Here is a 25,449-nt window from a genome sequence, read left to right on the forward strand (position 1 = left end):
CTGACCAAGGAAAGAAGCAACCTGGAATTAAGGAGAAACTTCCTCACAGTGAGGACAATCAACCAGTGGAACTGCTTGCCACCAGACGCTGTGCGCGCTTCATCACCGGAGGCTTTTAAGAAGAAACTGGACAGCTTCTTGTCTGTGATGGTATTTGGTCTTCTGCTTGAGCAGAGGGTTGGACTAGAAGACCTTCAAGGTCCCTTCTGTTATTCTTTAATCTCAGATCAATTAACCAGTGGAACAGCTTGCCTCCAGAAGTTGTAGATGCTCCATCACTGGAGGTTTTGAAGAAGAGATTGGACAGCCACTTGTCTGAAATGGTATAAGATCTCCCGTTTGAGCAAGGGGCTGGACTAGAAGACCTCCGAGGTCCCTTCCAGCTCTATTCTGATTCTCAGACAGATGGCTGGGGGAAAAACACACACACACTGGAACCAGTGGGAAATTCATTGCCAGGAAAAAAAACCAACAACAACCCAGCACTCTTGAAATTTGAGGGGGCTGGATTTCATCCTTTCTGGCTTGCTGCAGAGCTTGTGGGGAAAAACGGTGGCCTTCATTCGTAATCGTCAGAAAGTCCGCAAAGTGAAGTCTGATTGTTCCTGCTGTTACTTTTCATCAGAGCTGTCACTATGAAATACAGAAAACTTTGGGGGGCGGGCGAGGGAGGGAGTCAGCGAGAGAGGAAAAATGGGCACCCGGGAGGCTGTATTTCACCCCCAGCCAAACCTTTGCCCCCCATTTTAAGTGAAAACTGGTAAGTAAGTGTGTCTTGGAACGGGAGTTTCATATTTTACTACTTTGACTGCTCGGAGCTGTAGCTGGATCCCATTACTCCGAAGGCATTCTTTTGGAAAAATAAGATGATGTCGGTAATCAATCCTTTCCTTTCCCTTGCTGTTTTTTTCTTTTTTCTTTTTTTTATTCTTCCCCCTTTTTCGATCCGTACCGTTGCAAGAAAAAGAATAATAATCCCCATCACGGAGTGTACAGCAAATTATTTCCCACTGGATCTTTCTGTGGGCAGGCTGCCGTTCCCTACATCGCAATATATCTTGATGAGAACCTGTATGAGCTCTCGTGAAGGACGCAGTGGGCCGGTTAACTGTTCTTGTGGATATGGTACTTGGCAGGAGGAGGATGGGGGGGGGAGGGGGAAGGGAGGAGGAGGAGGAGGAGGAGGAGGAGGAAAGAGGACGACGACTGTGGGGTCCTTGGTACTCTCTGAGCATGGTTGTTTTCTTGCAGACATTTCATTACCCATCTAGGTAACATCATCAGTGCCATCAGTGGCAACGTTATCAGCACTGATGATGTTACCTAGTTTGAATAATGAAACATCTGCAAGAAAACAACCAAATTCATTACCCCATAGTCCCCTCCTCCTCGTCCTCCTCCTCTCTCCTCCTCCTCTTCCGCCTCCTTTCCTCCTCCCCTCTTCCTCCTCCTCCTCCTCTCCTCCTCCTCCTCTTCCACCTCCTTTCCTCCTCCTCCTCCTCCTCCTCCTTCTTTCTTCTCCTCCTCCTCTTCCACCTCCTTTTCTCCTCCCTCTTCCTCCTCCTCCTTCTTTCCTCCTCCTCCTCTCCTCCTCCTCCTTCCTCCTCCTCCTCCTCCTCCTCCTCCTCCTTCCACCTCCTTTCCTCCTCCTTCTTTCCTTCTCCTCCTCCTCTTCCACCTCCTTTTCTCCTCCCCTCTTCCTCCTCCTCCTTTCCTCCTCCTCCTCCTCTCCTCCTCCTCCTCCTCTTCCACCTCCTCTCCTCCTCCCCTCTTCCTCCTCCCCTTCTTTCTCCTCCTCCTCTCCTCCTCCTCTTCCTCCTCCTCCTCTCTTCCACCTCCTTTCCTCCTCCCCTCTTCCTCCTCCTCCTCTCTTTCCTCCTCCTCCTCCTCTTCCACCTCCTTTTCTCCTCCCCTCTTCCTCCTCCTCCTCCTTTCCTCCTCCTCCTCCTCTCCTCCTCCTCCTCCTCTTCCACCTCCTCTTCCTCCTCCCCTCTTCCTCCTCCCCTCTTCCTCCTCCTCCTCCTCCTCCTCTTCCACCTCCTTTCCTCCTCCCCTTCCTCCTCCTCCTTTTCCACCTCCTTTCCTCCTCCTCCTCCTCCTCCTCCTCCTCCTCCTCCTCCTCCTCCTCTTCCACCTCCTTTCCTCTTCCTCCTCCTTCTTCCTCCTCCTCCTCTTCCTCCTCCTCCTCTCCTCTTCCTCCTCTCCTTCTTCCTCCTCCTCCTCCTCCTCCTCTTCCATCTCCTCCTCCTCCTCCTCCTCCTCCTCCTCCTCCTCCTCCTCCTCCCTCCTCCTCCTCCTCCTCCTCCTCCTCCTCCTCCTCCTCCCTCCTCCTCCTCTTCCTCCTTCTCTTCCTTCCTCCTTCTCCCTCTCCTCCTCTCCTCCTCCTCCTCTTCTGCCTCCTCCACCTTCTCCTTGCAAGTAAGAACAATAACAGTCAAACTGGCCCATTGCTTCCTCCACAACAGCTGGTCATGTTTCCTAATCAGGAGTGGCCTTCAAAAACTTTAGCAACGGGTTCTCTGCCTGTTTGCTGGGTGGGTTTGGCCTAGTCGGCCTCCATGGTGGAGCGGGTTGCCCTCCCTAAACTCCGGAGGCTTTTTGGGAGCCTCCAGGAAGGCGAAAATGGCCTCCCTGGGCTCCGGAAGTTGGAAACGGGCCCATTTCCGGCCTTCCCAAACTCCCAGGAGGCCCGTTTTTCGCCCTCCCTGAGCCTCTGCTCGCACCCTGCACTTAACTGCATCCAGGGCTACGTTGGGACTCCGGGGAGGGGAGGGCAGGGCAGGGCAGGGCCAGCCAGGGGTGGGATTTGGGGGTTCTGGGAACTGCACAGAATCTTAGCTAGGGGCTCTCCTGAACCCCTGCGAGCCCCCAGCAGCCCACCCCGTGTACCTAGTTTGGGTAATGAAACGCCTGCAAGAAAGCAAGCAAACTCAAGGCTCTCTAATGTCGAACGGTTTCATATTCAACTCCAGAGACGAGTCAAGAAAGCAGAGAAGAAGGGTTGGCCACGAGCTGATGTGGTTCATCTCCCACCCTTTTGAGAAAAGATCACTCGAGGGGCGGGGGGGAAATCTCCGAAATGGATGGCTACAAGAACCTGCAACATGACACCTTTGTGTCATGCCCCAGTTGGAATCTGATCCTGAGGGAGAGGTGGAACAGCTGACAGGGAGTGGGAGTGTGTCTCCGGTGGCTGTGGAGGAAACTGGTGAAGGGCACAGGCTGGCTGGGCATTCAGAGGAAGACCCAGGCTCACCCACTCTTCATCCTAGGGCACGCAGGGAGGAATGGATAGGGAGCAACATGGTTTATGGGGGAGAAAAGGGCCCTGATCACCTTCATGGGCTGCAGCTGAGAAGACTGTTTAAAAGGGCAGATTGCGCATGGCAAAGTTGCTGGAAGCAAAACATGCATTATCTTTGTCGAGTCTTATCCGGGGTTTTGGCATCCTCCACACTGTGTGTGCCTCGTTATCTTTTGGAAGTCTGCAAGTTATTATCCTGGTCTGTCGTGTCAATTACTTCAGCGTGGTTTGTGTTGGTTGTTTTTTTTTTAATTTCTACTTTATCTGTATTTTGGGTTCAGACTGCATTTCTTCCCTTCGTGGACTGTTTTTAAAAGAGTTTGATCTCCCCGCCGAGGATAATTGGACATTGTGGGCCAAGTTGGAGACATTAAAGGGAATTTATCTACTTTGGTGACTTCGTTATTTTTGTGCCACGCCCCGGGTCATCACAACTTTGGATTGGGCTGGATAGCCTCATGGTCTCCCAGAGAAAAATGAAACAAAGTTGAATATTCAGCTATTGACAAGAGGCTCTGCGTCTGGCACACCTTTATTGAACATGCAAGGGAAGGGCCCTCTTGCCATCAGCCTTAACCATAATTAGCACTTATCACCGAGTACTTTCATCTTCAAAGCCATGCGAGGATGCTAATTAACCAGCTCTCCTTGAAGCCAAGAGTGGCTTTTCACATCTGGCTGTTCATCTTCTCTCATCTTTATGCAAACCAGGGATGGTCAATAAGTCCTTTAATGACCTGGTGGACGTCACTCAAAGACATCCTGCAGAGATGAGGGAGGGTCAAGCTATTCTCCAAAGTGCCAATAGGCAAGACGAGAAACAATGGATGGAAACCAACCAAGCAGAGAAGCGACTTAGCACTAGACTAGATTAGATTAACAGAGTTGAAAGGGACCTTGTAGGTCATCTAGTCCAACCCCCCACCCAGGCAGGAGACCCTATATCATTTCTGACAGTTGGCAGTCCAGTCTCTTCTTGAAAGCCTCCAGTGATGAAGCTCCCACAACTTCCAAAGGCAACTTCTGTTTCATGGGTTGATTGGCCTCACTGTCAGAAAGTTTCTCCTTATTTCCAGGTTGAATCTCTCCTTGTTCGGTTTCCATCCATTATTCCTTGTCTGGCCTTTGGGTGCTTTGGAAAATAGCTTGACCCCCTCCTCCTCCTCCCTGTGGCAGCCCCTCAAACATTGGAAGACCGCTCTCCTGTCTCCCCTGGTCCTTCTCTTCACTAGACTAGCCAGGCCCAGTTCCTGCAACCATTCATCGTATGTTTTAGTCCCCTAATCCTCTTTGTTGCTCTTCTCTGCACTTTTTCCAGAGTCTCAACATCTTTTTTACATCTCTTCTTTGTGGCAAGCCCTGAGATATCAGAAGACTGCTATTATGTCCTTCTTTTCCTTAAACTAGACATGTCTTCTGTCCATCCATGGTTTGCTCAGATGTCTTTCTATCTTTTCTTTCTTTCTTTCTTTCTTTCTTTCTTTCTTTCTTTCTTTCTTTCTTTCTTTCTTTCTTTCTTTCTTTCCTTCCTTCTTCCTTCCTTCCTTTCTTTCTTTCCTCTCTCTCCTTTCTTTCTTTCTTTCTTTCTTTCTTTCTTTCTTTCTTTCTTTCTTTCTTTCTTTCTTTCTTTCTTTCTTCTTCTTTCTTTCTTTCTTTCTTTCCTTCCTCCTTTCTTTCCTTCCTTCCTTTCTTTCTTTCCATCTCTCTCTCCTTTCTTTCTTTCTTTCTTTCTTTCTTTCTTTCTTTCTTTCTTTCTTTCTTTCTTTCCTTCCTTCCTTCCTTCCTTCCTTCCTTCCTTCCTTCCTTCCTTCCTTCCTTCTTTCTTTCTTCCTTTCTTTCTTTCTTTCTTTCTTTTTCTTTCTTGTGCTTTGGAAAATAGCTTGACCCTCTCTGTGACAGCCCCTCAAATAGTGGAAGACTGCTGTATGTTTTCTTTTGGGTTTTCTTGTCTAAGTGTAAGACTTTACTTTTTTCATTCCGAAACTGCCTAACAGTGAGGACAATTAACCAGTGGAACAGAAGTTGCCTTCAGAAGTTGTGGGTGCTCCATCACTGGAGGCTTTCAAGAAGAGACTGGACTGCCATCTGTCAGAAATGGTGTAGGGTCTCCTGCTCAAGCAGGGGTTGGACTAGATGACCTCTGAGGTCTCTTCCAACTTCTATTATTCTGTGGTCTACACAGGTAAGATCAGGACGTAGTTTTGGTTGGAAATGACACCCCAACCTGCCTTATTCTAAGGGTCATCTCAACTGGATGCTCCAGAATGTCTACTCAAGGTTTTGTTTGGGTCCTAAATTTGGTGGCGTTGGCAGAGGAGGGCACTAGGCTGGTGGTGCCATTTTCTCTCCTTCTTGAGATGTTATGGTCGTAAGTTTGAAAAACTAGACGTAAGTCCCTTTTTTTCCAGGATTGCTGTAACTTTGGATGGTCACTTCACAATTGAGTTACTAAGTTAAACAGCTGCAGCACTTAGCAACCGTGGCAAGAAAGTTTGTAAAATGGGGCAAAACTCATTTAACAGCTGTCTGACTTAGCCCTTAAAATTTTGGCTCAATGGAGGTCACAAATCAAGGACTACTACCTATAAGGCTGGCCTGATGTCCCATTGGTGAGTCCTTTAGGTACCTTTGGCGGGCCAACCTGTGAACAGAATTGCCAGCTAAATCAACCCAGATCTGATCTCCACACTTGGGGTCTCCAATGTTACAGCCTCAGGATTCTGACGCTTAACCCCATTTAAATCACGAATCTCTAGCCAAACTTCGAAAGGGGAGTGAACATGTCTGGCATTGCCTGGGTGTAGCCGACTCGGAGACATATCATTCGTTGTTACTCTTGACCCTGGTTTTCCCCCCCCAACCCGCTGGGTGTGTCGTAATTCACATTCTCCAATGGGACACACCCATAGCCCAGAGTCATCAATCATTCTCCCTAGTTAGAATTTTGCACTGGCAGAAACTTCAGTCATCTTGCTACTATCTTTGAAAACATTTACGGGATGCCCTTTCGGTTTGCCAGCGGTCGCACGGCTCCCCCTCCCTTTCTGTTGGCAACTCTAAAAAGACCAGAGACATATTTTATGAGTGGACGTACATATGGACCACAGAAGACCATCGGGGTTAATCAAACTGTAGGAAGCCCCCCCTACCTAGAAGAATGAAATATTTGGGGAAACGTTAAAAAAAGCAGGGTCGAATATTTCCTCGAAAGAAGAAATGGGGAAACATCTTAAAGGAGGCAGAAAGCGGCCCCATTCTCCCTGCCCCAAGCAGAAACTGAGGAAGCCAGCTTTTAGAAAGGCATATTTGGTCATCCATTCAGAAAGACTGGGCCAGACAGAGGCTCCAGATAAGCAACACAATCAAAGGTTGACAAAATTAGCTCAGACAAACACCTAGGACAGTGATGGCTAACCTTTTCGGCACCAAGCGCCCAAAGCGTGCGTGCACACCCCCAAAAAAGCAATGGGTGCACATCCCCTGTGAATGTGCCCCACCCCCATGCATGCCCCCTGTCCCCTCAAAGTACTCCAGCCCCACATAAGCACACACATTCCCCATGCATGCGCCCTGTCCCTGAGCATGCAGAGACCCGAAGACCAGCGGGCCAGCAGGAGGCGCGCGCACGCCTGTGTGGCAGACCGGATTTTCATTTCCTCTTTTGCCTATAGAGCCAGCTATGACCCCTACATGACCCGCCCTAGGAATCCAGAAGGTATAAAAACCCACTCGCTCTAAACTCCATTTTGTCAGCTGCCCCTAAATCACATGTGGTGGGTGGTTCTGCTTCATCAATAAAAGGGAATTTCCCATCAGCCTCCAGCCTCCATTTTATCTCCAGTGCCTTTCTGCCAGCTGGGAACTGAACCAGATGGATTTTCCTTCCAACAAAACCAAAGCTGATTTACACACCTGATAATGGGCAAGGGTGTTCAGCCTCTTCCAGTCGTTCTCAATCTTGGTGGTCAGATCTTCATCCTGAAGGATCATCCTGATCCCGTTAGTCTGCCGCCATTCTGCAAGGAAAGAGAAACGCATGTCATGCCTGCAAGTGAATGGAAATGTTTTTGGGGAGAACAGCAATGTGGCCTCTGCAGGTAAACAGATTAACAGAGTGGGAAGGGACCTTGTAGGTCATCTAGTCCAACCCGCCGCCCAAGCAGGAGATCCTACACTATTTCTGATGGATGGCAGTCCAGTTTCTTCTTGAATGCCTCCAGTGATGAAGCTTCCACCACTTCTAAAGGCAACTTCTGTTCCATGTATTGATTGTTCTCACTTGTCAGAAAAGTTCTCCTTATTTCCAGGTTAAATCTCTCCTTGTTCAGTTTCCATCCATGATTCCTTGTCTGGCCTTTGAGTGCTTTAGAAAATAGCTTGTCCCTTCCTCCTCTCTGTGGCAGCCCCTCAACTATTGGAAGACTGCTATCCTGTCTCTCCTGGTCTTTCTCTTCCCTAGACTAGCCAAGCCCAGTTCCTGCAACCATTCATCGTATGTTTTAGTCTCCAGTCCCCTCATCATCCTGGTTGCTCTTTGCACTTTTTCTAGAGTCTCAACCTCTTTTTAAGAGTGTGGTGACCAAAACTGGAGGCAATACTCTAGGTGTGGTCTTACTAAGGCTTTATAGAGTGGTATTAGTACCTCACTTGATCTCGATTGTATCCCTCTGTTAATGCAATTTAGGGTTTCATTGGCCTGTTTGGCTGCTGCTGCACACGGCTGGCTCCTATTTAGCTGGTTGTCCACTAAGACTCCAAGATCCCTCTCCCAGTGACTACTATTAAACCTGGTTTCACCCAGTCTATATGTGTCCTTTTGGTTTTTCTTGCCTAAGTGTAAGAGTTTAATTTTCTCTCCATTGGGTTTCATTTTGTTAGAGAGGGCCCAGGGTTCTGTCAAGGTCTTCTAGTCCAACCCCCTAAGTGTATGATTTTACTTTTCTCTACATTGAGTTTCATTTTGTTAGAGAGGGCCCAGGGTTCTGTCAAGGTCTTCTAGTCTAACCCCCTGCTGAAGCCGGAGACTCTACACCATGCCAGACAAACGGCTGCCCAATCTCTTCTTTGAAAACCTCCAGTGATGGGAAGGACCCACCACGTCTGAAGGGAAGCCGTTCAACACCACCTCTTCTAGAAGCGTGGGTCCCGTCAATGTAATATGCAAGGAAGTTTTTTTTTTTTGCTCTTAGCTGCTTCTCCAGCACTTCATTACAGCGTGTTTGCAAAATGGGTGCTTTGCTTTCCGTTCCCACTTGGGAGCCAGCTGGTAATCAACATTGCCAATTGGAGGGGAAGCTTCACTGCTGAAGGGAAAGTGGGAGGGGGGGGGGGAGAGAGGCTACCCCAGCGTCTTTCTCTGGAAGAAGATGGAGAAAGGACAGAAGGCAAACATCCCCCTCGGCCTTCTGACTGTGCGGCTGCTTGAAATGAACCCACGGGCTGCAAGCGGTGTAGCGAAAAGGACAATGAAATCGTGACATGGCGTTTCCTCTACGCCAGTGGCTCCCAACCTTTTTTGTGCCACGGCCCAGTACCGGCATCACAAAATGATCCGCGGCCCGGTACCGGCATCAGCACGCATGGCAAGGCGAGCCGAGCGACCGGCCAGCCAGCCGTCCCCCGCTTCTCCCGCCACCTTCAACTCCTCCTTTGTACCTTTGTCGATGGGCTTGGGACGGTCGCTCGGCTCGCCTTGCCTTGGGTGCTGAAAGAATCCTCGCGCCTTAGTTTTGTTCGAAGCTGCGCCCCCTTCGATGAAACTAAGGCGCGAGGATTCCTTCAGGACCCAAACGCCGCTTTCCAACCGGAAAAGCTCACCGGAAGCACTTTCTCATCAAAACAAGATGGCAGCGCCCAGCAAACTGGCGGCCCGGTAGAAAATGTTCCACGGACCGCTACCGGTCCGGGGCCCGGTGGTTGGGGACCCCTGCTCTACGCAAACAAACAGCCGTGATAAGCTACGTTCAGGGGTGGGATTCAAAAATCCGGTTCTCTGCCCGGTTGCTGGGTGGGCATGGCCATGGTGGGCGTGGCCTCCTGGAACTTCCGAGAGGGCCATTTTTCGCCTTCCCCGGAGTCCAGAGGCTTCCCCCGGTCCTCTGGGAGGGTGAAAATGGCCTCCCCCAAGGCTCCGGAAGCCGGTGTTCTGACCCAAACCTTGTTCCAAGGAAACAAACACGAAACCGAGATAACGGCAAAACCTTGTAATGATTCTTTACGAATTCCGTTCCTTCCCGGTTAAAAGGCTGTTTCAAACTTATTGTCTGATCAGAACGAGCCTTGCCAAGGTGGTGCAAGGCTGCCAGGAACACTAGATAAAGTGACTAAGAAATATTTCCAACACAAAGAGTCTCCAAACACAAACCAGGATAGTCTGAACTTCCACAAGGCTTGAAGTGCAAGAACTTCTTTGCTTCCTGCAAAGAAGCCCACCTCTGAGGGCTAGCTTTTATCCCTTTAGGGAGGAGGCATTAGCCTTACTCCCAAGTCGCCTGTGCTGCTGCAGCTGCTCTTTCCTTCGAGCAGCCCTGCGCACACACGCACTGGGCACAGGCTCCTCGGGGGCCTCTTCCTCACTGCTGCCAGCCTCCACAATCTCCGAAGGCAGCACTCCACTCCCTGATGGTCCTGGCCCCATGCCTGCATCACACGCAGGCCCCTCATCTGAGTCCTCCCTCTCTGAGACCTCAGCCATCTGCACCTGCTGCTGGCGAACCTGGAACTTCCGGTTCGGCCCAGTTTTCACCCTTCCAGAGCCTCCACGCAAACTCTGTACTCACCTGCATCCAAAACAGGCTGTGTGGAGACTCCTGGGAGGGGGAGGGCAAGGTGGGAGGGGCAAGCTGGTCAGTTCAACTACCGGTTCAGCAAACCAGATGTAAATTAAACATCCGGTTCGCCTGAACCAGGACAAACCGGCTGAATCCCACCCCTGGCTACTTTCCTTCTGTTTGGGTGGCACGAGCGAACATAATCCTAGATTAACTTGTTAACAGGCCAACATTTCCTCCTTCCCAGGGATGCAAAGGGGAGATTCGTTGTTTTCTTAAGTTTTCGCGGGTACTTACATGTATGGCATTCGGCTTTGTTCGGGTATTTTCCCACATCATTATAGTTGTGCTTTTAAAGTTGTAGCAACGTTTCGGCAGAATCTCATCTGCCATCATCAGGCTTCTGTATTGTGTATTGTATATATACAACAAAGCCGAATACCACGTGGTCTCGCTTAACGTCCAGTCATTTGGCAAACATTCAAAGCTCTGACAGACACCCTCCCCCAAAATATTTATTTCTCAGATTCAATTTTTTGGAGGTCCAGCGCCATTCAAGCAGTCACATGAGTGCATTTTCAGCACACAATTATAGCTGCATGAATGATTGTGGTTTATGTTGCCAAAATGCACCATTTATTTCTGGGTTTTGGCTAAAACGTCCCTGGCACATGACGTGTTCATTTAATGACCACAGTCTTTGATTCATGAACCCAGCGTTTGTTTTATAACAACCACCGCTCCACAATCCCCGCTCTAAATCATTTCGTAAAAACCAAGTCAGTTGTGCGATGACTGGCATGACTGACAGCCACCCCATAATTCTGGTGTCAGCTTTGAAAGCCATATTGAGACCAGACGCTTCCACGCTGCCACCTTCTTGAGCCTGGGAAAATGGGAGGGGGGAATTTCTTGGAGCGTATGTGGTTAGACATAACAACATTCTTTTTCTACGTCAAGGTCATGTTATCTCTGCACCTGGGTGAGAGGACATCTCAAGTTGGGATGGATGGTGATTGGGGCATGTGATGCGATGATGGGTGCAGGGGATGGATTTATAATTTTTTTACTTATTGCAAGGAAATCCGGAACTTTCAGATTCGGGATTTCCCAGATGTGGCAGTTTACTACTCTAATAAAAGGAACCTTGGGAGAGGATGTCTGTCTCGGAGTTATTTGTTGGATGGAAGTTTTCTGGAATGCTGACATCTCGGCTTAGTGACTGTGGTACGTTGAGGACTACCTGTCTGCTCCTAAACAGGGCTCACCCGTGCACAGCAGACCGTGATGAGAAAATATAGGCTGACATGTTTCTCCTTACATCTTGGCCAGAGTGTGGTAAGACCAGAATGGATCGAATAGCATCCTCTCTGGAGGATTTTAGCAAGGTTGCCTGGGATGGCAGATTATGTGAGAGCCGGGAGTCAGACTGATGACTTTTGAAAAGTAACAGTGCTTCAGCCAATGGCATGAGATCATGCAAGGAAAGCTCTGGAGTCAACAAGAATAGGTAATTCTTACTCCGTGCTGAATGAAAATAGCATTATTTCTCAGTCAGTCTGCCCTTTATCTCTTCCTCTATTTTTTCTCTCTATTTCTCTCTTCTCTTTATTTTTCTTTCTTACTCTCTTTCTCTTTTTCTCTCCCTCCTTGCTTTTTTCTTTCTTCCTCTCTCTTCTTTTTCTCTATTTTTTCTCTTTATTCCTCTTCCTCTATCTTTCTCACTATCTCTCTTTCTCAGTCTTTTTCTCTTTCTTTTTCTCTCCCTCCCTCCTTTCTTTCTTTCTTTCTTTCTTTCTTTCTTTCTTTCTTTCTTTCTTTCTTTCTTTCTTTCTTTCTTTCTTTCTTTCTTTCTTTCTTTCTTTCTTTCCTCTTTCTTTCTTTCTTTCTTTCTTTCTCCCTCTTTCTTTTCTTTATTTCTCTCTCTCTCTCACTTTCTCTGTCTTTCTCTTCCTCACTTTCTCTCGTTCTTTCTTTCTTTCTTTCTTTCTTTCTTTCTTTCTTTCTTTCTTTCTTTCTTTCTTTCTTTCTTTCTTTCTTTCTTTTCCTTTCTTTCTCATCTCTCTTTCTCAGTCTTTTTTCCTTTCTTTCATCTCTCTTTCTTTCTCTCTTTCCTTCTCTCTCTCTCTCTCTTGGAACCACTTCTCTCCCTCTGCCTGTCCCATTTTTAATTGGAAAACTGCATTCCAAAATTCAGAAGTCTGTAAAACCCCAAAGATAAATATGTCGCAAACTGGAAGGAGATCTTTTAAAACTGTTTTGCAGGGGACTGGGTAGCTAATTAAAGGAAAACATCTTGAATAGAGGAGGTTCTGTTTAAAAATATCTGGCAAAAGAAAGTTCACTTCAGTAAATAGTTTGACTGTTGAATCACTGGTGATGTAACCCAGTTTGGGTAATGAAACATCTGCAAGAAAATCACCAACCTCAGAGAGCACCAAGTAACCCCCAGTTCTTCTTCCCTTCTTCCTTCTTCCTTCCCTTCATTTCTTTCCCTTCTCAGATAACAGATAATCAGAGTTGGAAGGGACCTTGTAGGTCATCTAGTCCAACCCCCTGCCCAAGTGGGAGACCCTACACCATTTCTGACAAATGGTAGTCCAATCTCTTCTTGAAAGCCTCAAGTGATGACACTTCCACAACTTCCGAGGTCAACTTCTGTTCCATGGGTTGATTGTTCTCCTTCTCTTCCTCCCTCTCCTCCCGCTCCACCCTTTAAACTGCATATCCTTCTAGCACTGATGATGTAACCTAGTTTGGTTAATGAAACGCCTTACAAGAAAACCTCCAACACAATTGAATGAGTCCAGAGGTATTTCACGAGAAGAGTACTGCACTCCTCAGCTTGCCAAAAATACCTTATGGCTCCAGGCTTGAAATTTTGGACCTAGACAACTTAGAACTATCTGACCTAAGCTTAGTCCACAAAATTGTCTGCTACAATGTGCTACCTGTCAGCGACTACTTCAGCTTTAACCACAATAACACACGGGCAAGCAATGGATACAAACTCAAAGTAAAACTACTCCAAACTCGATGGCAGAAAATACGACTTCAGCAACAGAGTGGTCAATGCCTGGAACTCACTCCCTGACTCTGTTGTTACATCCTCAAATCCCCAAAACTTTAACTTTAAACTGCCTACTGTGGACCTCACCCCATTCCTAAGAGGTCTGTAAGAGGGAGTGCAAAAGCATGTCAGCATGCCTACCGTCCCTGTCCTACTGTTCCCATTTATTCATACTCTTTTATTACGTATATACTTATACCCGTTTACACTTATATGTTTATATGTTATGTTCATACTTATACTGGTTTTCTCATGCATGCTTGACAAACTAAACTAAATAAATAAAATAAAATGAATAAATCTCAGAGAGCACTGAGGACCCCTCAAGCCAGTCCAGGCACCATTTTGGCCCTATCACTTGGCTTGTAGAAACTGAGTTAGGTTATATGGCTACAATGGCGAGTGGGACATCAGAGCTTGCCTGGCGTGGACATGGCAAAAAAGGAACCACAGGGCCAAGAGATCATGGTCTTTGAATTTGGCTTCTGGGACAAAATAATTGCCGGGAAGTTCAAAATAAGCCTGGAGCTGAAGAGAATTCTGGGGTCAATGTCGTGGAAGAAGAGTTTTAATGGCTGAAGCGGCTGCTAGCTTGCACCGAAGCAATATAAAATGTTAAACTTTGATCAGTTTTGCCTTTCATGCCACCTTCACCCTGATGAGCGCATCTCTCTGGTGGGAGAGGGAGAGAGAAGGCAGGCGAGGTTTCTGTCAGGAGGGAGGATAATTTCGCTGGCTCTCCTGCATGACATCAGCGATCAAATAGCAGTCAACAACTTTTTTCCCCAGATTGTCTGGGGCTCAAAGTGAGTCTCGGTGCCCAGCATCCTTCGGGCTCCTCCTATAAATTGACATGGCTGACCTTCCTCCACATGATCACATTTCAAGGACAAAGAGAGAGAGAGAGAGACAGACAGACAGACAGACACACACACACACACACACACACACAAACAGAGACAGACACACAGACACACAAATTGACACAGATGGATACTAGCAACTGCCCTTTCTCTTAAATGGTTAATAGAGATTATTATTATTATTATTATTATTATTATTATTATTATTATTATTATTATTATTTCTTTAGTAAGATTCACAGCCTTTGGGGCTGGTTGGTCGCTCAACAGCTCGAGTCTTAACCAAGGACCTAGGAACTGTTCAGGTAGCGTTGGAGGATATAAGCTGTTTCAAATAGGGTGTTTTTTTGTAGAATCAGGGTATTCAAGTCTGATAAATTCAGGATTTCCAAATAGCGAGGCAGCCCTTTAAGTATTGCACCAAGGGCTCCAATTACAATTGGGATAACACACAATTTCTTTTTCCAAAGTCGCTCAACTTTAATTTGTAAGTCCCAAAACTTTATGATTTTTTTCTTGCCCCAAAGAAAAAGGAGGTCAAGCTATTCTCCAAAGCACCTGAGGGCAGGACAAGAAGCAACGGGTGGAAACTAATCAAGGAGAGAAACAACTTAGAACTATGGAGGAATTTCCTGACAGTGAGAAGAATTAACCAGTGGAACTGCTTGCCTCCAGAAGTTGCGAATGCTCCAACACTGGAAGTTTTTAAATAGATGTTGGATAACCATTTGTCTGAAGTGGTGTAGGGTTTCCTGCCTAGGCAGGGGGTTGGACTAGAAGACCTCCAAGGTCCTTTCCAACTCTGTTATTTTCTTCTCTTCTCTTCTCTTCTCTTCTCTTCTCTTCTCTTCTCTTCTCTTCTCTTCTCTTCTCTTCTCTTCCCTTCCCTTCCCTTCCCTTCCCTTCCCTTCCCTTCCCATCCTGCCCCAAACCTAGCCATCTCTCCTAACTAAAGTGAGGTTTTAATTTCCGATATGTCATTACCTCCCAAATGCCCAAGAAGGAGCTTTTTCTGCCCAGGGGAGAACCTGAATACGTCAACCTAACACAACACGATTCTATGAATGGATGGACGGGTTCCATGGTTTGTCCATTTCCATTGATCTAAGAAGATACTCAACGCACCAAGATCCATATCTGCAGCTTTGGGCCGATGAGAACAAGGCACGTTCTTGAAGATGGCATCAAGGAACTTCTCCTTCACTTGGGTGATGGTGTCACAGTTCAAGATCTTCACTGGAATCTCAGGGGTGTTGACATTATCAGGGTTCACGCAACTCAGGACCTGTAGAAGGTTGGTTGAAAGAAAGGAAACATATCAGACTGTGGTCTAGAACTTTGTAAGTAATACATTTGGGTGGAGTTTGGACAAAATTCTACATTAGCTTAAAGTGGTGATGGAAATATATGGTTTCAATATATCGTAGGCAACCCAACCATGTGTGAACAAAGCCATTATAACTGGATATGTTATGTCAGTGTTGTGGTTTGCCGGCAGCAGGTGCAGATGGCTGAGGTCATGGAGAGCAAGGACTCGGATGACAGGCCTGCGTGTGATGCAGGGATGGGGCCAGGACCATCAGCGAGTGGAGTGCTGCCTTCGGAGATTGTGGAGGCTGGCAGCAGTGAGGAAGAGGTTCCTGAGGAGCCTGTGCACAGTGCGTGTGTGCGCAGGGCTGCTCGTAGGAAAGAGCAGCTGCAGCAGCATGGGCGACTCGAGAGTAAGGCTGCAAGGTAATGGCCCCTCCCTTCAGAGAAAAAAGCCAGCTGAGAAAGCAGAGTTCTTTGCAGGAAGCAAAGAAGTTTTTGCACTCAAGCCTTGTGGATGTTCAGACTTCCTTAGTTTGTGTTTGGAGACTCTTTGTGTTTGAAATATTTCTTTGCAACTTTATCTAGTGTTCTTGGCAGCCTTGCACCACCTTGGCTCGTTCTTATCAGAGACAATTAGTCTGAAACAGCCTTTTCACCGGGAAGGAACGGAATTTGTAAAGAATTGTTAAAAGGTTTTGCTGTTACCTCTGTTCTGTGTTTGTTTCCTTGGAACAAGTTTTGGGTCAGAACAGTCAGGGGTGCCAAACTGGATTTCATTGAGGGCTGCACCAGGGCCAGGGTGGGCGTGGCCAGCTCAACATCACTCAAGTCGGGGGCACCTATGGTGGCCAAGTACTAAGGCAGGACTTCCCCTCAGATCTTCCCTCCTTCTCATTATAACCTTCCTTCCTTCCTTCCTTCCTTCCTTCCTTCCTTCCTTCCTTCCTTCCTTCCTTCCTTCCTTCTTCCTTCTCCTTTCTTCTTCCTTCCCCTCTTTCCTTATCTTTCCGTCCTTCCTCTTTTTCCATCTTCCCTTCTTTTTCTTTGTCTTTCCTCTTTCCCTTTCCTCCTTTCCTGTCCCTTCTTGGATTCTCAAATGCAAAAGGGGAAACATTTCTCCCCCCCGCCTTTTTTTTTAGTTTGCTTTGCTAGCCCTCTCACAGAGGCACCATGGGCTGGTCCTTTCCTTTTTCTAGGGCAGCGCCCGGTGAGCCATATGGGCTGAATTTGGCCCGTGGGCCTTGAGTTTGACACCCCTGTGTTAGGTGAACACCACTATGGAGATTCTCCATCATCCAGGACATGGTTGTCCCAACAGTGCTATTTCAAGAAGCAACTGGATTTTCTTGGGTTTTTTGGAAGACATTTCGCTTCTCACCCAAGAAGCATTAGTGAAACCACCATTGTGTTTCATTTACCCAGGTTTAACATGTTATATGAACCTCATTGTCCTTACACAACTGCCAGACTTGTCTATGGAGATTCCCAGTCATCCAGTGTTATGCCTTTAGCACTTCCAAGAAGCTTCCACACCCATTTGCACTATTCAGGTGACCCTGAGGGCACAGATAAACCTCCAAGTGGCCTCAACAACTCTCAGAAGTAGTACTAACGAACAGATAACTGCAAGGAATATAAATCCTTCCATCCTCCACCATTCCATCAGAACTGAAGAAGCTTCTTGGGTGAGAAGCGAAACGACTTCAAGGAAAAACAAAGAAGCCCAGTTGCCTCTTGAAAAAAAAAAAACACCTTTGGGACAACTGCTCGGCTTCACGTTTAATTTCCCATTTAGCTATCTTGCTTAGCAACCAAAAATTTGGGCCCGATTGTGATCGTACGTCAAGGATTTCCTGTACTTGTTTAGTACAGGAAGGCATAAAGCACATGGATAACAGTAGTAAAAATATAGTAAAGGAGCACATAATCATTGGTGGGATTCAACATTTTTTTACTACCGGTTCTGTGGGCATGGCTTGGTGGGTGTGGTAGGGAAGGATACTGCAAAATCCCCATTCCCTCCCCACCCCACTAACCTGCTTTCCAGCTCCGTTCTTGTTCTGACCCAAACCCTTTTCCAATCAAACAAACATGAACCAAAGGGAACAGAAACCTTTTAATGCTTCTTACGAATCCCCGGTTCAAAGGCTGCTGCAAACTAATTAACTTTGATAAGCACAAGCCTCCTCCAAAACTGTGCGAGGCTGCCAAGAATAACAGATAAGGTTACCTAGAAATATTTCACAACACAAGAAGTCTTCAAATACCAACTAAGATACTGCAATGTCAATGAGGCTCGAGTTTCAAAACGTCTTTGCTTCCTGCAAAGAACGTCCGATTCACAGCTGGATTTATCTTCTTGAAGGAGGGGCCATTACTTTGCAGCCTCCCGAGTCACCCGTGCTGCTGCAGTTGCTCTTTCCTGCGAGCAGCCCTGCTCTCACGCGCACTTGGCACAGGCTCCTCGGGAACCTCCTCATCGCTGCTGCCAGCCCCCACAATCTCTGAAGGCAGCAGCCCCTAATGGTCCCGGCCTGCCATCTAAGTCCTCACTCTCCTCAGCCGTCTTCCCCTGCTGCCAGCTAACCACAACAGTTCTCCTGTGCAGGGCAACCAAAGAAGACCCAGCCTATCAGGTGGGACTCAATGGGAGGCAGAGAAGAGATGGGGTTAGCAGGGCCAGTCAGAGGTGGGGTTTGCTGGTTCTCCAAACAACTCAAAATTTCTGCTACCGGTTCTCCAGAACTGGTCAGAACTGGCTGACTACCACCTCTGCACATAATAGTATGCTACGTGTATTAAGGAAATTATGTGGTTGATTTTGTAAGGTATGAGGAATTCCAGAAGTTAGATATAAGGTATAGGTTAACCATTTTGGAATGCATTGGTTCAGGATAAAAGGAATAAGTGTTCTACTTGTTCATATCTAGGTCATTATTCATGTTAATATCTAGGTCATTATCCAATTAAGGATAGTATTTATTACTTGGAGAAAAAATCTGCTTTTCGTATAAGCTCTCAAACGGCAGCTTGTCACTAAGTGATCCAGTTCACCATTAAGGGGAACAAACACACGTTTCTCTCCACAACTCTGCCCAAACTTCCCGCCGCTAAGCAAGACCGTTGTTGTGAGATTTGTCCCCATTTTATGACCTCCCTGGCCGCAGTGGTTAAGTGAATCACTGCAGTTGTTAAGGGAATAACACAGTTGTTAAGTGAATCTGGTTTCCCCCTTGACTTTTGCTAATCACGACTCCCAGGACACTGCAATCGTCATAAATACGAGTCGGTTGCCAAGCATCTCAGTTTTGATCATGTGACTGTGGGGATGCTGCAATGGTCACAAATGTAAAAAACAACAACACTGTTTTGTAAGTCACTTTTTCAATGCCGTTATAATTTCAAACGGTCATTAAATGAACCTGTCAGGATTCCGGCAGTTACCCCAATTAAATCATGAGTCACAAGCCAAACTTCCAAAACTTCAAAAGGATTTATTGGGAGTTAACATGCCGGCACTGCCTGGGTGCAGCCGACTCTGAGGCACATCATTCATTGTCTCCCTTGACCCTGGTTTTCCCCCACCCCCTGGGGGTATGGTAAATCATATTCTCCAATGGGACACATCCATAGCCAAGAGTCATCCATCATACTATCCAATTAGAATTTTGTGCTGCAGAAACTTCCGTCACCTAGTTACTATCTTTGAAAAACTATTTATGGAATGCACTTTCAGTTTCCAAGCTGCTGCACTGCTCTTTCGAACCCATCTCCCCAAGACCATAGAACTATTTTATGAGTTGGAATAAGCATTATAAGTCTACTGTGCAGTGAATACTACACCTGTATTCACTGCACAGAGGAAAGATTGGATGGCTGCTTCAGATATATTTATCTGAAGCTCCAAATTCCATTTCTTCAAACCCAGATGATTTTTTTTAAAAAAAAAGGCCTTTAAAAAAATAAATAAATTATGCACGTCCCTAAATTTAACGCACCTTAGAAGCAACTTTGAAAAGGAGATCTGTAACCCAGCTTCAAGGGACATTTCTCTCTCTCTCTCTCTCTTTTTTCCTTCTCTCCCTTTCTTCTTTCTTTCTTATAAACGGTTGCTTTTGAAAAGCAAACATCTGAATGTTAGCTTTGGCTTCAAATTAATATAATTTGACTGTAAGCAACCTTGGTGATGTTGCCTCGACAGGGATATACCCCTTGTTCCATTAATTGCAAATAAGGGAAAGCAAATAAACCATCCTCCAAGGAATTGTGTGTTTAAGAAAACACACACACACACACACAAACTGCTGGCATAATTGTTTCTTGTGGAGGATGTTTCTTGTGGAGGATCACTGCACGCCACTGCCCAACAATGACACACCGTCTGTTGTTTAAAATACCGAAGCAAGCAAGTTCCACTATCTGGAATCCGCACTGTATATCAGACATAAATACAATTGAGCGAGTCCAGAAGTATTTTACCAGAAGAGTACTACACTCCTCTGTTCGCAACACAATACCCTACACCACCAGGCTTGAGATTCTAGGCTTAGACAACCTTGAACTGCGCCGGCTAAGATTGGACTTAAGCATAGTACATAAAATCATATGTTACAACATCTTACCAGTTAATGAATATTTCAGCTTTAACCACAACAACACAAGAGGTACTAATACCACTCTATAAAGCCTTAGGAAGACCACACCTAGAGTATTGCATCCAGTTTTGGTCACCACACTATTAAAAAGAGGTTGAGACTCTAGAAATAGTACAGAGAAGAGCAACCAGGATGATTAGGGGACTGGAGGCTAAAACATACAATGAACGGTTGCAGGAACTGGGCTTGGCTAGTCTAGTGAAGAGAAGGACCAGGAGAGACAGGATAGCAGTCTTCCAATATTTGAGGGGCTGCCACAGAGAGCAGAGGGTCAAGCTATTCTCCAAGCAGGTATTCAGTTGGTTCTGACCAATTCTGGAGGACCAGTAAGCGGAAATTTTGAGTAGTTTGGAGAACCAGCAAATCCCACCTCTGAAATGGCCCAGCCCGCATCTATTCTCTGGTTCCCACTGAGTCCCAGCTGATCGGCTGGATCTTCTTTGATTGCCCTGCACAGGAGAATGGAGCTGGAAAGCAGGTTAGTGGGGTGGGGAGGGAATGGGGATTTTGCAGTAATCTTCCCCTGCCACAGCCCACCAAGCCACGCCCACAGAACCAGTAGTAAAATAATTTGAATCCCACCACTGTCTCCAAAGGCCAGACAAGGAATAATGGATGGAAACTGAACAAGGAGACATTCAATCTGAAATTTGGAGGAATTTCCTGACAGTGAGAACAATCAACCCATGGAACAGAAGTTGCCCTTGGAAGTGGTGGGAGCTTCATCACTTGAGGCTTTCAAGAAGAGATTGGACTGCCATTGGTCAGAAATGGTGTAGGGTCTCCTGCTTGGGTGGGGGTTGGACTAGATGACCTATAAGGTCCCTTCCAACTCTGATTATCCGTTATCTGTTAACTCCCATTTCTGCTGTGTACTTGAGGGAAGCCGCCATCTGGAATACTTATGGGCAATCTCGTGATCTCTACGTTTTCCAGAGAGATTTTGACAGCTGGAATCCATCTCCTGATTATCCAATTCTATCAATCCTGGTCCTCCAAGGACATCTAGCTTGCCACCAGCCCCATCACAAGACTCTAGCTGTTCTACACATTTGTTGAAGGGGGACCGTGGTTCATGAGATCTTTTGCCTCTTGATAAAACAAGCCAGTCAGTAAAAGAGATATCACATTTAGGGATTTATTGCCACCCTAGAACTAATGCAATGCCTTCTCCCAAACTCCTTAACAATAACAATAACAATCTAGGTTCTGCCAAGTTCACTGCAAAGAAAAGAGGATTATATGAGAGAACCTTGAAAACTGAGTACATGTGTTCTGTAGCCCTTATTTGATCAGCGGTGTGTTAAGATAGATCCTCCACAATGCCTTTGATCTCCTTCCGGTGCTCGCTTTTGATTTAAGGGGAAGCTGGCTAGCAGTTATGGGATAGGAAAGGAAAGTTCCTGCATTTTGTGTTTCTGCGGTGTTTTGCAAATGTTCCATTCTTTATTCCCAGGCTTGGAAAATTCCATTACCTTGAGATTTGTGAGCTCAAATCCCCCAAGTCTTTGAGAGGAGAAAGAGAAAAGAGTTGAGGGTAAAAGCTGAGTATTGGGTTAAGTAAACCACTCAACCCAATACTCAGCTTTTACCCTCAACCACAACCCTACCTCAACCCATCCACCATCACCCAAGACTAGGCACGACGCCCAACTACCTCAATTCCAACTACCGCCTTAAATGCAAACTACTCAATGCAAGAAGCCTCGTGAATAAAATACCTGAATTTCTCCTCCTAAATATGGCTAACTTCGACATTATATTTGTCTGTGAAACATGGCTCAATGCATCTCTCCCGACTCCATTACCACAGTAAGAGACTATCATGTTTACAGATCAGATCATGAAAATCACGAGGAGGTGGAGTTGCTATATTCTATAAAAACTCCTTACATCTAAAAAATATCCAAGTTACCCAGGAGTTTGCCCTTCCTGAAACCATCATCTGTGAACTATCCTCAAATATCACAATTCGATTCTTACTATGTTACAGAGCACCTGATTATGACATCGAACATGTAAACAAGCTAAATACATTACTAACATGGGCTGCATCCTGCCCATACCCTTTTATCCTTCTTGGTGATTTCAATCTACCTCATATTAACTGGACCCTAAAATGATTGTACAACTGAAATCATACACAACCTTCTACAATGCTATTACAAATCTGGGACTAGAACAACTAGTAACCAACAACACTAGACTAAACAACTGCCTCGATCTCATCTTCTGCAACAGTTTGAACCTAATCTACGGAATACAAACTAAAGAACCCTTTTCCAGTAGTGACCACAATATGATCGACTTTTGTCTCAACATACATCCACACAAAAATCACCACAATGATGTAATCCCCTATTGTAACTTCAAAAAAGGCAACTATGATCTTATAGACAACGATCTCTCATCCCTTGATTGGCAATCTCTATTCACTGGATGCAATACCGTTGAAGACCATTATAACATATTTTTACTTGAAGTCAAAAGAGTCATCAAACTATATGTACCAACAACAACTCCCAAAACAAAACAAAAAAGCAGATTACCCATATCAATAAGGAAACTTCAATCCAAAAGAGATCACTCTGGCGGAAAAACAAATCTGGTCACGTTGCCAATTTCAAAAACCGATACAAAAATCTATGCCACCAGATAAAGACCGAATGCACCAATTATCACATTAAACAAGAGGAAAACCTTCTAAGCACCAATTCCACCCGCTTTTACAATTTTGTAAACAACAAACTAAAAGACTCAAGGTCCATCCTCCCTTGATAGGACCTGATGGTAAAGACTGCAACGACGACACCATTAAAGCCAACATCTTTAACACATTCTTCGCTCAGTATTTGTAAACAGCAATGGATCATGCCCAATATTTCCTAGCCGTACCACAGATAACAACAATGATCTAATACATATCGATTTCACAGAAGACAATGTTGAAAAAGCAATACGCAACCTCAAACCATCTCTATCTATTGGACCGGATGGAATATGTGCCTACTTCTTAAGAAAGCTATCCACTGCCATAGCCAAACCTCTAAGCATAATCTTTGAAAAATCTTTCAGAACCAGCTCCTTGCCTAACCTATGGTCACAAGCCACAGTCATCCCCATCTTCAAAAAGGGAGACCCAAGCCTAGTTGAAAACTACAGGCCAATCTCCTTATGCTGCGTCACCTGTAAAGTCATGGAATCAATTATTAACCAATCCATCATCCTTCACTTAGAGACAAATAACCTACTCTCAATAAACAATTTGGTTTCAGGAAAAAACTATCCTGTAATCTGCAACTCTTACACTGCAAAAACATATGGACGACACAACTCGACCAGGGCAAAACAATAGACGCAATCTACATAGACTTCTGTAAAGCCTTTGATTCAGTGGTACCACGACAAACTACTCCTAAAAATAAAATCCTATGGTATCTCTGGACAACTGAATAACTGGATAGAAGCATTCCTGTCAAACAGACAACAAATGGTCAAAATCGGAGCGTCCTATCAAATCCAGTACCTGTCAATAGTGGTGTTCCCCAAGGCAGTGTTCTAGGACCAACTCTCTTCATACTCTACATAAACGACCTCTGTGATCATATTAAGAGCAATTGCGTTCTCTTCGCTGATGATGTAAAGCTGTTCAATACCACAGACAATACTGCTACCCTACAAAAAGATCTTGACTATGTATCCGAATGGTCAAACAAATGGCAACTTCAAATCTCAACAAATAAATGCTCTGTCTTACATATTGGCAAAAAAAATCAGAAAATAAAATACAAGCTGAATAGTCAAGATCTTGTTGATGACCCAAGCTCTGTAAAGGACCTTGGAATACTCACCTCTAATGATCTAAGTGCTAGAGCCCACTGCAACTACATAGCCAAAAAGGCATTAAGAGTTGTTAACCTAATCCTACGTAGCTTTTTCTCTGGTAATATCACACTACTAACCAGAGCATACAAAACATTTGCTAGACCAATACTCGAATACAGTTCATCAGTCTGGATCCCACACTACGTATCTGATATTAGCACAATTGAGAAAGTCCAGAAATATTTCACAAGAAGAGTTCTCCACTCCTCTACTGCTGTAGAATACCTTATGCCACCAGACTTGAAATTCTAGAACTAGAAAACCTTGAATTACGCCGTCTTCGGTCTGACTTAAGCATGGTATACAAAATCATACATTGCAATGTCCTACCTGTCAATGAATACTTCAGCTTCAACCATAACAACACAAGAGCACACAATAGATACAAACTCAAAGTAAACCGCACCAAACTTGATTGCAGGAAATACGACTTCAGCAATAGAGTGGTCAATGTCTGGAATACTCTACCCGACTCTGTAGTCTCTTCCCCAAACCCCAAAAACTTTAACCTTAGACTGTCTACTATTGACCTCACCCCTTTCCTAAGAGGTCTGTAGGGGGCGATGCATAAGCGCACCAACGTGCCTACCGTCCCTGTCCTATTGTTTCTCTTATTCTTTTATTTTTCTTGTATGTGACCATTTCATGTATTCACAACTATGTATACATTTATACTTATTATCTTGTAAACAATTGGCAAATCAAATAAATAAATAAATAAATAAATAAATAAATAAATAAATAAATAAATAAATAAATAAATAAATAAATAAATAAATAAAGAGGAAGAGGAGGTTACTACACTAATAATTTCTTCAGAAATAGGTTGGAAAGAATCTGAGAATTCAAAACAAACTATTATTGTGCGCTGCCTAGTTATGGTTTGTGGAAGGGAGGGAGGGAGGGAGAAGGAGGCAGGGAGTGAGGGAGGGAGGGAAAGAGAAAGAAAGAGGGAGAAGGAGAGAGAGGGAGGGAGAGAAAGAGAGAGAAAGAGAGAAAGTGAGAGGGAGGGAGAGAAAGAGAGGGGGAGAGGGAGAGAGAGGGGGAGGGAGGCAGATAGAGAGAAAGGGAAAGGGAAAGAGAGGGAGAGAGAGAAAGAGAAAGAGAGAAAGAAAGAGAAAGAGAGAGAGAGGGAGAGCGAGGGAGAGAGGAAGGAAGGGAGGGGGAGAGAGTGATATATATATATTGGAAGATTGGAAGTATCTAGGCAACGTTTCGATGAAGTCTCATTCATCATCTTCAGGCTTGTGTCTTCAGCTCTGTGCTTCTTCTCACTCTGAAGTCTCATTCATCAAAACGTTGCCTAGATACTTCCAATCTTTAAAAAAAAAAAAACCAAAAAAAACAAAAAAAAAAAAAAACAAACAAAAAACCCAAAAAAAAAAAAAAAAAAAAAAAAAAAAAAAAAAAAAAAAAAAAAAAAAAAAAAAAAAAAAAAAAAAAAAAAAAAAAAAAAAAATATACAACAAAAAAAAAAAAAAAAAAAAACACCTTTCTCCCCCCACGTCATTGTAGTTCTTTTAAAGTTGTAGCAACGTTTTGGCAGAATCTCATCTGCCGAAATCAATACAGAAGCCTGATGATGGCACAC

General features: G+C 45.2%; 1 protein-coding gene across 1 annotated transcript in view; it reads right to left on the minus strand.

Annotated features, from left to right (window-relative positions):
- The window catches only part of PLXNA4 (plexin A4), a 557,017-nt gene that overhangs the window by 34,126 nt on the left and 497,442 nt on the right, over positions 1 to 25,449 (minus strand). Inside the window, exons 25-26 of the mRNA XM_087968909.1 lie at positions 15,133 to 15,292; positions 7,217 to 7,320 (exon numbers count right to left, since the gene is read on the minus strand). Of these exons, the coding sequence (XP_087825035.1) occupies positions 7,217 to 7,320; positions 15,133 to 15,292 (264 nt within the window). The remainder of the gene's footprint in view (positions 1 to 7,216; positions 7,321 to 15,132; positions 15,293 to 25,449) is intronic.

The sequence above is a fragment of the Notechis scutatus genome, chromosome 6 (genome assembly GCF_049901735.1).
Source record: "Notechis scutatus isolate UNSWTSFEM ecotype Mainland chromosome 6, rNotScu1.2, whole genome shotgun sequence".
NCBI lineage: Eukaryota > Metazoa > Chordata > Lepidosauria > Squamata > Elapidae > Notechis > Notechis scutatus.